The sequence below is a fragment of the Mastigoproctus giganteus genome, unplaced genomic scaffold (assembly GCF_048544385.1).
Source record: "Mastigoproctus giganteus isolate SK-2022 unplaced genomic scaffold, ASM4854438v1 scaffold_15, whole genome shotgun sequence".
Classification (NCBI taxonomy): Eukaryota; Metazoa; Arthropoda; class Arachnida; order Uropygi; family Thelyphonidae; genus Mastigoproctus; species Mastigoproctus giganteus.
The window spans coordinates 1,690,510-1,703,270 of NW_028328292.1; the positions used below are offsets into that span (position 1 = coordinate 1,690,510).

General features: G+C 36.5%; 1 protein-coding gene across 1 annotated transcript in view; it reads left to right on the forward strand.

Annotated features, from left to right (window-relative positions):
- The window catches only part of LOC150074905 (uncharacterized), a 104,739-nt gene extending 92,330 nt beyond the window's left edge, over positions 1-12,409 (forward strand). The window contains exons 9-10 of the mRNA XM_090389378.1: positions 3,255-3,328; positions 12,248-12,409. Of these exons, the coding sequence (XP_090245504.1) occupies positions 3,255-3,328; positions 12,248-12,365 (192 nt within the window). The 3' untranslated portion in view covers positions 12,366-12,409. The remainder of the gene's footprint in view (positions 1-3,254; positions 3,329-12,247) is intronic.
- The last annotated feature ends 352 nt before the right edge of the window (positions 12,410-12,761 follow it).

The following is a 12,761-nucleotide window of genomic DNA, read 5'->3' on the forward strand; positions in this document are numbered from 1 at the left end:
GGCACAAGTAAATCCTGTGATCAAGACTATAAAAGATAATCATAGACACTTATCCACCAAACCACCTGGCAACAAGATTAAGTAAACCACAGTATGAGTAGACCTCGGTTTATGATGGGGTTCTGTTACTGAAGGAACTGTTGCAAAAAAAAAATCTGTGTAAAATGAATCTAATTATATAATGTAAGTCAATGAGTTATGTGCCAGGCCCCTCTCTTAATTTGCATAAGTAATATATTATATTAAAGCTCTGAAATGAATACTATGAATATGAAAACAGTATTTTTATGAATATAAATCGATTAAACGAAATACATTTAATTGATTTATATTCATAAATACATGAAATCCATTTCCAGTAGACTAAACTAAATTTAATTAAATGAAAATATTAAATTTTGTACATTTTGATATGTTCGAAGCCCAGACCGAAAGTTTTTGTAAGGCCCTGCATTGATCCTTTTTGACAGTGGTGTAATGCAAAGATTTTACTTCTCTGATGAATTCCCTGGTTGAGGGTCTTTCCTTTTTTTGAAGAAATCATGCAGTGGTGACTGTCAAGATTTCTTCTTTTTTCCTTTGAGCCATAGAGGGTCTCTATGGCTCAAAGGATGTACTGTAGATCACTTGTATTCATAGATTTTAGAGGGGCTCTTCATCTTTTTCTTTCTCTTCCTCTTTCTGTTGGCTTAGTTCGTTCCAAATCTTCCAAGTCTTCATTGGAAAGCTGCTGTCCGTGACTATCCAACAGCTCTGTTACATCTTCAACTCCAATTCCACCTCTTGTGTCAGTCTGCTGACTTCTTCAACAGTGTTCTCCACTGGCTCCAATCCTGTGTAGTAGTGCATAAATTGTGGGAGAAGTTTGCATCACATTCCATTCAAACAGTTCACTGTCACTTCCTCTGAAGCTTCATTGATGTTATTAATGCCCTTCAAAATGTCAAATGAGTGCCATAATCCTTGATTGTTTACATTTCCATGAAGGTTTGGTAGAGGTAATAGGCTTTAAAAGTTGCTGTTACCTCCTGGTCAATTGGTTTTAAAACTGAAGTGTTTGATATGCATGTAAACAACATTGATGTCCCGAGATGTTCCAACTTCAGCAAGGTTTGCAAGATGACCAGGGGCATTGTCCAAGGGAAGAGCCTTGGCTGCTAACTCATTCTTTTGACAAAAATGGAGCACAGTAGGGCAAAAATAGTTTGTGTACTAATCCAAGATTTCTTTTGTCACCCAAGCCCTCCTGTTCCATTTCCAGTAGACTGGAAATGTGGCTCTGTTTAGGCCCTTGAGAGCATGTGGTGTCTGTGAATGGTATGCCAACATTGGTTTTAATTTTAAAGTGCCAGAGACATTTGCACCTAGGAGCAGAAGCGTTAGCCTCTTTCAAACCGTCGGCTACCTGTATATACAGGTTGGCTACCAAGGGCTACCTGTATATACAAGTTTATACCTGTATAAACAAGTTCTTGTGACCTAACTGATCTTTTGTGACGGTGATATTGCTAAGACCGCTGGTAAGTGTTTATGTATTATTGTTATTTACTACATAAAAATTTACCTTAAAACAAAATTCTTCGAATTAGATCTAAGTTTGTTTATTAAAACTTTTAATTCTACTAAAAAAATTTTTAGAATTCCATAGTAATAGCCCTTCGTTACTGTCTTTGCAGTCATTGAAAAAGTGGTAGGAGAATACCACAAAACGTTTGATTCCATTATGTACATTTTGGAAATTTAGAAATAAATTCCAATTTGAAAATAAACATAATAATACCAGTGTAGGTTTTGAGTGCTTTATCTTCAAACAACAGTTTGAATACCATGAATATTCAAAAAATACCATGAATGATCTTATTCACAGATGTAAATAAGATCACTGTTAATGCTGAACCATTTGGTATTCCTTTTAAAGTCCATAAATTTTTAAAATCTGCACTTTCCAATCCCTGAGGATGCCAAGTTTTAGTTTACTGTTTGTGTGCATATGTGTACACATACATACACCAATGTCACCAGTGGGTTCCAGGTTTTGGTGACTTTAGTTTACAGAAAACCAGTGTACCATGGGCAGTTTACTAATTATAAGTCAGCACGTGTCTCAGACATCTACATAGTACTGCAAGAGCATTATTTAGTCAGGTATGGTCCAATTATGTCAGTGCTATTGACAAAGATGCTGAGATTTTCGTTGTGCTCAGCTTCCTTGCAGAAGTTACATTCAGTGGTTTCTACTGTTAAATTGATCATTCCCTTGCTACAATGAGCAGATTCAGTTTATTGGATTACATGCTCAGATTGTGGGATTCATTACATTGGCAAATCTGAATACAGATTTCATGATTGTATTTTGGAGCATGGGGGTTGAGGTGGGCGACTATTCGTCAGTCCAATTTTGCCCGCTCTGCTATTGTGGAACATTATTGGTATGAGCAGCACACGAGTTTTAGCCCATGTTTTAATGTTGAAATTTTGGACCACGTGTGTGATGCTCGTCATTGTTCTTGGTTAGAAGTGGTTGGTTGTGTGGCTGTTGTGGGTTCCATCATTAATTTTAATTGTGGAATCTGCATACACCCCATTATGGAAGCAATAATTTTGCAACATGATGAGAAATGGTGAGCTAATAACATGGAAAACATGCATCGTCCTACCTCCACAGAGTCCATTGGCTGATATTTGTCTCTTCTTTTCCCTTCCCCTCCCTCTCTTTCCTTTTTCATCATCCACACTCAGCATTAGTTTGGTTGTGTGTGTGTGTGTGTGTGTGTGTGTGTGTGTGTGTGTGTGTGTGTGTGTGTGTGTGTGTGTGTGTGTGTGTGTGTGTGTGTGTGTGTGTTATACTTCTGCAGGATTTAATGATGTGTGCCGTGCTGTCTTGTCTAAGTTGATAAAGTAGCACGTCACTCCGAAAGCCACTTGGTGTACATTTGCTTTAACTTTCTTAGTGTTTATATTTTTAGTGCTTTTAGTATATTTACTTCTGGTACTAATTAGTTTGTCTATATTATTTCAATAGTTTCTGTATATTTTCTTCTTTTATTATATCATTTTTATTTCTTAATTCTCACTGTATATTTTTGATAAAATTTTAATTTGACGTTTTGTCAGTTGTGGCAATATTTATTTTCAGTATAAATAATACTTTGCTACTCATACTTAATGTGTATCCTTAGACTAACACTAAATACTATAAAAAGTAGCAGTTTCTATTTAATTCTTTAAAATCAATTTAAACTTTATATTTTCAGGCTTGCAAAGCATTCATGGAGGAAATTCTTCGTTCAGCTCTAAACGAAGGATATGAACGAACGGATGGTAAAAAGTGAGAAATGTTTTTTATATTTTTCAGACTTTATATTGGTCTCTCTATCTCACACACACTCATGCACGCATACACACAGAACAAGTTTTTTACCTACAGTCTCAATTATATGTATTGAAATAATATTCCATTGACTGATGAACACATAACATAAACAAGAGAAGTTTATTAAAATAAATTAATACAAATAAAAATGAATATAATTTAAATAGAAAGAAAGCTATAATATAATAAATGAATACACACATCTGTAGCTTTCAAAGCAATGTGCCTCTGTCAACTTAAATGTTTATGACAGCAAGTCAAAATATAGTGTAAAAGCACTGATGGTATCACTGATAAGGAGGCAGAGGTCATCAGAATCAAAACAGACTTGACAAGATTCAGTCCCCCCCCCCCCGATGTACTGGACAGATTCCAATTTTTTGATCATGAATCTGCTTCCTGTGTTAGTCAGGACAATACACTAGTTGCCACTGCTTACATTCCCCACTTTCCAGACATGTCTGCATGCATTTCCAGGATGTTGCAATGTTACCATATTGGTTGTGTGCAGCTCCCTGGCAGAAAACTGCAGTCAGTACTATCTAAGGCTAAACAGATTATTCTGCTATTGCATCACACTAATGTAGTTTATTGTATTATTTACCTGGATTGTGTGGTATATTATATTGGCCAAATAGCACAATTTATACAATCGAGTCTGTGAGCATGAGGGGCAATCCGTCATGCTGATTTTGCTGATTCAGCCATCTCTGAACATTATTGGAGCAAGCAGCACTTCAACTATAATCCATGTCCCAACGTTGAATTGCTGCTTTAAATCTTCTGATGTCAATATTTGCTCAGATTGTGCCAGTGAAATTATTCTTGTAGGGATGAAATTCTTTATTCCACACTCCACCTTAAAATCATGTAATTTATCTAAACTTTGGTTTTCCAATAAATGTGCTAAGGCTGTTCATGATAAGAATGTTGCATATAGCAATTGGCTTGCATCCAAATCTCCAGTTTCATTTTCTGCCTACACCAAAGCTCGCAATAGTTGTAAAGCAGTTATTAGTCAGTTCAAACTCGATACTAGATTTTAAACAGGCTGTGAGTAGAAACCTTGCTTCTTGGCCAAGCAGTAGTCAAGCTTTCTGGTCTTTTGCCAAAGCTGCAACTTTTGCCAATCTTTACTCCCACCTCTATTAAAACCCTGATGATTCTATTTCCACCTCTGCTAAAGATAAAGCTGACTTAAAGATAAAGCATCCTACTTTTCTTCTAACTCTTGTATTGATGGCCTTGGTAAACCACCTCCTACCAGTCCCAGTACACTTCATTCAATGTCTCCTGTGGTCTTCCATCAAAAGAGGCTCCGAGTGCCAAGCGTAGCAATTCGAATGACCTTTCAGCGAATTTTCTAGCGTGCCAATTATTATAAAGAGCTTATTTTTTGTGTGAGTTTTTGCAAACTCCTTAAACTACTACTGCATATATTAATAACATTTAGCACATTAAAACTTACTAATACAGAAAGGAAAGTCACCTTTCTTTATATTAATTGCTCACTAACCCCCCCCCCCTTTTTTTCCCGCTTGGTCACTAGGTGGCGCCGCTTCTCTCCACGTGGCGTGGTGGGGCTGGAAACCTGGGAGGAAAGGCTCTCATTCCCAGGGCAAAACAGCATGGATTCTGATAACACGGTTACAAAATCTTCTAACATGGCCCGGTCAACTCAAGAACGTGAAGAAGCTTGTACAAACATGGCCAAAAGGCAAAAAACCGATATATATATATATATGAGATACCCGCTCCAAAGTATCTCATCGTTCATTCTACGGGCGAAGAGTCTACTGGAAAATTATCCCCTTTCCCGTTACAAAAATGTCTGGAAAGCATAGCTGGAACTCCAAAAGCAGTAAAAAGATTAAAATCAGGCAACCTACTAATTGAGACAGCCAGTATATGACAGTCAGACCAACTAATGAAAACGTCCACTTTTGGGGGAATTCCAGTATCAATTACACCCCATAATACTTTAAACACCTCGAAAGGGGTAATCTCTGAATGGAATCTCCTCACTATAACAGAAGAATAAATATTACAAGAAATGAAAACCCAAGGAGTCATTCATTTTAAAAGAATAACGGTCAAAAAGAAGGAATAATCATCCAGACCAGAAATATCATTTTAACTTTCAACACTCCAAGTCCACCACAGCACGTGAAAGCAGGATACTTGCTTTGTCAAATCCGACCATACATACCAAATCCTGTTCGATGCTTTAAATGTCAAAAATACGGACATTCACAAACAACCTGCAGAGGAACAGCAATATATGCCAAATGTGGTTCCCGAGAACACACCAATCAAGAATGCACAACCGAGCACCCTAAATGCCCAAACTGTAGTGGAAGCCATACTGCCTACTCTTGAGAATGCGAAAGATGGAAACAGGAAAGGAAAATCCAAAAATACAAAGAAGAACACAAAGTTGCATACCAGGAAGCCAGAAAGGCGATACAACCAGATACAACCAGCCAACATGAGGAAACCTACCTACGCACAGATAGCTGAAGTAGTACAAATAACCCAGAACCAACAAACAACAGAATCACAAACCGAAGTCACAATTGCACCAAATGAATCGTCGAATTGGGCACGCAAATGGCTCATGTCCCCAAACAGCAGAAACGAGAACAGGCGGCAAACACCCCTATCTCAGTTCCACCAACAGTAATTTCACCGCTGCACGGAAAAACCAAAGAAGATACCTCCATAATAATGTACCAAGCTGCTGAACAAATGGACACAGCAGGAAAAACACAAGAAGAGCCCGTTCTAGAAATATTTGCCGAGGAAGATATGGACACTGGAAAGCCATATTTCCCTAAAAAAGACAAACCATGGACAGAAAAATTTAAAACAGTAACAAGAAAACAACCAGAAAACTCATCTAAAACAAAACAATGCGTAGTACCTTATTCAATGGAATTGCCGAGGTTTCCGTAAGAATGTTGACGATGTTCGTGATTTAATTTCTCAATATCATCCGATATGTTTCTGCTTACAAGAAACATATCTAAAACCTGACGATACAATCTTAATCAAGAATTACACTATACATAGACGAGACTGAATAAATAATTCTATAGCCCACGGAGGAGTTGCAATCCTTGTCAATTCTCACATACCAGTCCAAGCAGTCCACCTACAAACCACTCTTGAGGCAGTAGCAGTATGTATAGCAACAATTAGTTTAATAATAATATCAATATATTTTCCCCCGAACCAAGAAATAAATTACGAAGACTTAGAAGAACTAATAGATCAACTATCCCCCTCCCTACTGTATAATGGGGGATCTAAATGGACATCACCCTTTATGGGGAAATACTGATTTTAATAAAAGAGGACATCAAATAGAAAAAGTAATAGATGCCAAAAATCTAATCCTCCTGAATAGTGGAAAACACACGTATTTCCACCTTCCAACAGGAACCAGCTCAGCGATAGACCTTACTTTATGCTCCCCAGCATTATATCCTGTTTTAGAATGGACAGTTCATGAAGAACCATTACACTATCCCATTATTGTCACTTTAACAAAAGACACCCTATGTCAATCCAGACAAAAACCCAAATGGAAATTTCACAAAGCAGACTGGGAAAAATTCAAAAATTTAGCAGTAATCGAACAACAGAGAGTCTGACAACTAACCATTGACCAAGCAGTACAATATGTAATGAATCAAATTAGCCAAGCAGCAGAACAATCAATACCAAAAACGTCTACCAAACTTCCTCTATTCCCAAAGCCTTGGTGGAATGAGGAATGTACCCAAGCAAAATGAGATAGAAACAGAGCATGGAATATTTTTCGCAAAAGTCCTACCACAGACAATCTAATACATTTTAAAAAAATGAGAGCAAGAGCAAGATATGTCAGACGGGCATGCAAGAAAGCCTCCTGGATACGTTTCCCCTCAACCATAAATAGAACTGCAAATACTAAAACAGTTTGGAATAAAATAAGAAAAATGAATAATAGATGCCAAAATTTAGTACATCCAATTATCAATTGGCAAGAACAAGACATCGCTGATCCAAAAGAAATAGCAAATGCTTTAGGTGAAACATTTGCCAAAATATCTGACACCACATCCTATTCACCGGAATTCCAGAAATATAAAAATCATCAAGAAAAATACAACTTAAAATTCTCCACAAAATATGTAGAACAATATATAACCATCCACTAACCATAACGGAACTCCATAAGGTACTGTCACAAACAAAACAAAGTGCAGAAGGTCCAGATGGCATCAGTTATATAATGATAAAGAAACTCAGTGAAGAATCTTTACAATCTATACTTCTTTTATACAACAGAATTTATATGGAACAAGAGTTTCCTAACATGTGGCATCATGCAATTGTCCTGGCTTTCCCAAAACCTGGTAAAGATCCTACTAATCTAAACAGCTACTGTCCAATAGCACTCACCAGCTGCCTAGGAAAGTTAATGGAAAAGATTATAAATTCAAGACTCGTGGTACCTAGAAAACCATAACCTTTTGTGCCCAGTGCAGTGTGGCTTCAGGAAACATAGATCAACCTTGGACCTCTTGATTAAAATAGAAAACAACATACGAAATGCTTTCATTAGAAAACAACATTTAGTCATGATATGCTTTGATATCGAAAAGGCATATGATACAGCCTAGCGCAATGGCATTCTCCAGGACATATATAACTTAAAGCTAAGAGGACATCTCCCTGTTTTCATCCAGAACTTTTTACAGCATCAAACTTTCCAAGTACGAATACAAGCTACACACTCAAAGGTCTTCCTACAAGAAGAAGGAGGAGTACCACAGGGATTAGTCCTCAGTGCCACCTTGTTTGCAATAAAAATAAACTCTATAACCCAACATATACCATCCTCCATAAATACATCTCTTTACCTAGATGATTTCAGTATCTCTTTCCAATCCCAAAACATGAGAACAATAGAACGCCAGTTACAAGGTGCAATAAACAAGGTCAGCAACTGGGCTCAGGAAAATGGTTTCACAATCTCCACACAAAAAAATATAGGTGTGCAATTCTGTAGGAAAAGAAACCTTCGTTTAGATCCGGAATTAAAACTTAATGGACAGTTAATCCCAATCAAGCCAACCATAAAATTTCTTGGACTTATTCTTGATAAAAAACTAACTTTTTTGGAACATATAAAACAACTAAGAACAAACTGCCTCAAGAAACTAAACATTTTGAGAGTCTTGTCTGCAACGAACTGGGGTGCAGATAGAGTTACTCTGTTGTGATTATACAGAGCCCTCATAAGATCTTGACTAGACTATGGAACCCCTGTGTATAACTCAGCCAAAGCGAGTGCCCTGAGGTGGCTTGATCCAGTGCACCACAGCACTTTACGAACAGCTTTAGGAGCATATCGCACCTCACCAGTCCACAGCCTATATGCAGAGGCTCATGAACCACCACTACAACTTCGGAGACAAAACTTGCTGTTATACTACACTGCAAAGATAAAATCAATACCTGACCACCCGACATGGACAATCCTACACAAATCAAGTTTGGATAACTTATATAGAGCACATCCAAATGCTAACAAACCAGTAGGCATATATTTAAGAGGCCTAATCCAACAACGTAATTTAAATCTCAATCAAATAGCAATTTCTCCTAAAACTCCATATCCACCTTGGGATACCATTCAAACGATATGCGATCTCCATATGCATAAATGGAACAAGGATTCCCTACCTACACAAAATTTCCAACAATTACACGCAGCTTACAGAGACCAACATTGTAAATTCTACCTTGATATACATAGATGGTTCCAAAACAGAAACCAAAGTAGGAATAGCAGCCAAATTCCCGAATACCATCATTTCCAAACTACTTCCAACTGAGTGCAGCATTTATACGGCAGAACTTGAGGCTCTACAACTAGCCATGAACCCTATGTGGCTAACCAACATCTCCAACAGTATAATATTTACAGATTCGTTCAATGCTCTGCAAGCCTTAAAGGATAACGCCATAAATACCCATCTGACCGTATATAAAATAATAACACGCTATCAAAACTAGCAAAACATAACTTTCTTCTGAGTTCCCGGACATGTAGGAATAGATGGCAATGAACAGGCAGACCAAGCAGCAAAACAAGCAGAAAGCCCAATCAACAATACCATAAAAATACCATATCTGGACTATAAAATTATAATTCGAAATAGTGGCGAAAAACAGTGGCAAAAAAAATGGCAGGAACAGGCTGGTAACAAATTATTACAGATAAAATGTGTCTGTTCCTTTTAAGGAACAGACACATTTTCATTACGAACAATATTGTCAGATAAATCTAATATATCCGAAGTCTTCCAGTTTCTGAAATGCATAAACTACTACAATTTGATATAAAAATCATAACAAAAAACACCGTGAATAAGCCATAAATCATAAGTTTGGTGCATTATAGCCATAGAAGCTGATGCGACAGTAAAATATCCAATCCAACCAACCAACCAACCATCAAAAGGATATCAGAAGAACCTTGAACAGTCTTGATGCCAAGAAAGCTCCAGGTCCTGATGATATTTCTCTGCTTGTTATCAAAACCTGTGGAGCTTGCTCCTGTTCTGTGTCACCTTTTTGCACTTCTTATTCCATTGGTGTCTTTCCTACCACTTTGAAATGTGCTCATATCCAGCCAGTTCCTAAATAACTGCCAACTCCTAAATCTAGAAACCTTCCATCTGGTCAGATTGTTGACATGAATTCCATCAGTGTCAATCCATTGTTACAGTGGATTGACACTGACGTGGATCTAGAAACCTTCCATCTGGTCAGTGATTGCCCATATGAATTCCATTAGTGTCAATCCACTGTAACCAGTGGATTGATACATACTAGCTTATGTTACACATCCATGGGCAAATTCAATGGAAAAGTTTGGTGAAACTCAAGAAGTTGCTCTTGATATTTCAAAGGCTGTTGATCGTGTTTGGCATAAAGGTCTTTTAAATAAACTGCCATTTTATGGATTGCCAACTGTTTTTTGTAATTGGGTATGCAATTTTCTCTCTGATTACTCACTGCAGGTGTTGGCAGACAGTTCTCTGCCTTCTAACTTCTCTGCACAAATTATTTGGTGTTCTTCAAGTTTCAATTCTTTTTCCCACTCTTTTCCTCTTGTATATTAATGACCTTTTTCCGTTGACTAAAAATCCTATTCGTAGTTTTCTGACGATAGCACATTGCATTCCATCCTCCAGTTTCAGACTTGCCCTATGCAAACAGCTTCAACTTCTTGAATATCCACTACCAATTCCTTAAATGCTGATCTCTAGGTAATTCTCCAGTAGGGCATAGTTACCTTAGTTAATATCAGTCTTTTTAAAACTCAGTCTAGTCTTATATCTTGAAAAAGGATTCTTCTTCTCCTATGCTTGTGTTCAGTGACTTCTAATCTCTCTTCATAAACACAGGTATTGCTTCCTCTACTTCCTTTGAGGTGTATAAGGCCTTGAATGGGTTGAGCATGCTGAATTCTGATGGAGATTCTTCCACTTGTTCAGATTACGAACCTAAGGGGGCATACATTCAAATTAAGAAAAAACAGATGTAGAATAGATGTGCGGAAATTTGCCTTTAGCCAGTGGGTGGTTAATTGCTGGAACAAACTTCAATCTGTCGTTGTGGAAATTGATAGGTTGAATAAATTTAAGGAGGAACTGGACAAGCATTTGGGGGGAATGGTGTGATTTTTTTTTTTTTTTTTTTTTGGCTGATGCTGCATAAGCTCATACACTTGCTTTCTTGCATCACATGCCACTACTACTACTACTACATCTGAAAAACTGGGTTTTTCTCTTTTGCTCTCAGTGATACCTTTCTTCTAAACAATTACTCACTCTGTACAAATCTCAAATCTGCCCTACTATGGAATATTGTTCCCACATATGCGGTGTTGTCCCCCCCAACCTCTCTCTGAGGCTCCTAGAGTCAGTTCAGAAGAAGACAGTTAAATTAATTAATGACCCATCTCTTACAGAATCTGTCCACTCTCTGTCTCATGGACATTTTGTTCTGCTTTTTTTTTTGTCCTATTGATACTTCCATTAACACATGCCACACGACCAGTCAGCATCCTTTTATTGTCCACATTCAAACTCACAGAACCAACTTTTCTTCCTCATTTATTCCTTCAACTCCTTTTTTTGTAACAACCTCCCTTCACACACATTTTCTGAAAATTACAATCTACAGCAATTCAAGTTTAAGATAAACAAGTATGTTCTTTCATCTTCTCAGCCTTCATCCCACGCATGGTACCGAGTACTATAGATTCTGATATCTTTCATGTTTGAGGTTTTCATTTAAAAATTTTTTTTTTATTACCCATTTAAATAAAGGTGGTATCTACCCATGTTTTTAGTAATGCATTTATTATAATTAATGTTTTGTTATTAAATTTACAGAAACTTGAAGTTTTATAAAGCTGTTATGTTACTTTATGAAGTTCTTGTTGAAAACTGGAAATATCTTTTGATTTCTTGCCTCATCATTTTTAACAAAGTACAGTTATCTGAGGTTCCATATTGCCATAAGTGTAACCTGTAGGGTACATATTTTCTTGTATATAGTTAAGAAGTATTGTACAATAAAAGAAATTTATTTTATTTTGCTGTACTGTGTAAAGAGTTTCTTTAATATTGTGAAAAATGAAATGAAGGAACTTCTATGAAAGGATATCAACTTCACAGCAGTTTCTTCTTGACACACTTAGCTTGGTGCATTTAACTGTTTATTTCATTGGGCAGTAGAATAATTTTATTTTATGTGTTTTCATACTATTTTTATATTTATATAGAATTGATTACTTTTACTCAATAGATGTCCTGATGTGGTAACAGTAGAAGACGTAGACCGTGGTATCCAACAATTGCCTCACTGTGATTTCCTGAGTAACAAATATCTTGGGGTGGATGTGAGCAACAGTTCTTATTCTTGATTGTTCTTTTATACTTGCCAGACACTGCCAACGATACAGAATATGTGATCAGGGTAAAATATTGGATTACAGTGTTTTGTACACAAAAAAAACAATTATTATTTAATTATTTTAACTATTGTGATTATGAAATTAAAATTATTTATCAGTAAAGAAATGATATCAAGCAGAAATGATTGAAAGAGATATGAAGGATATAGGGAAACTGGTTGTTTTATCCTAAATTTATAAATACCTAAAGCATTTGACCTGCAATTTGAGAAATGAGGGACATTGTAAAAAGGAAGTGTATATATGTACATAGTTTTAATAACTCAGGAACTCTTATTTATACTGTAAATAAATAAATTTTGAAGTTTTTAGATTAGCACATTATTTCTAATATAAGTTATAAAA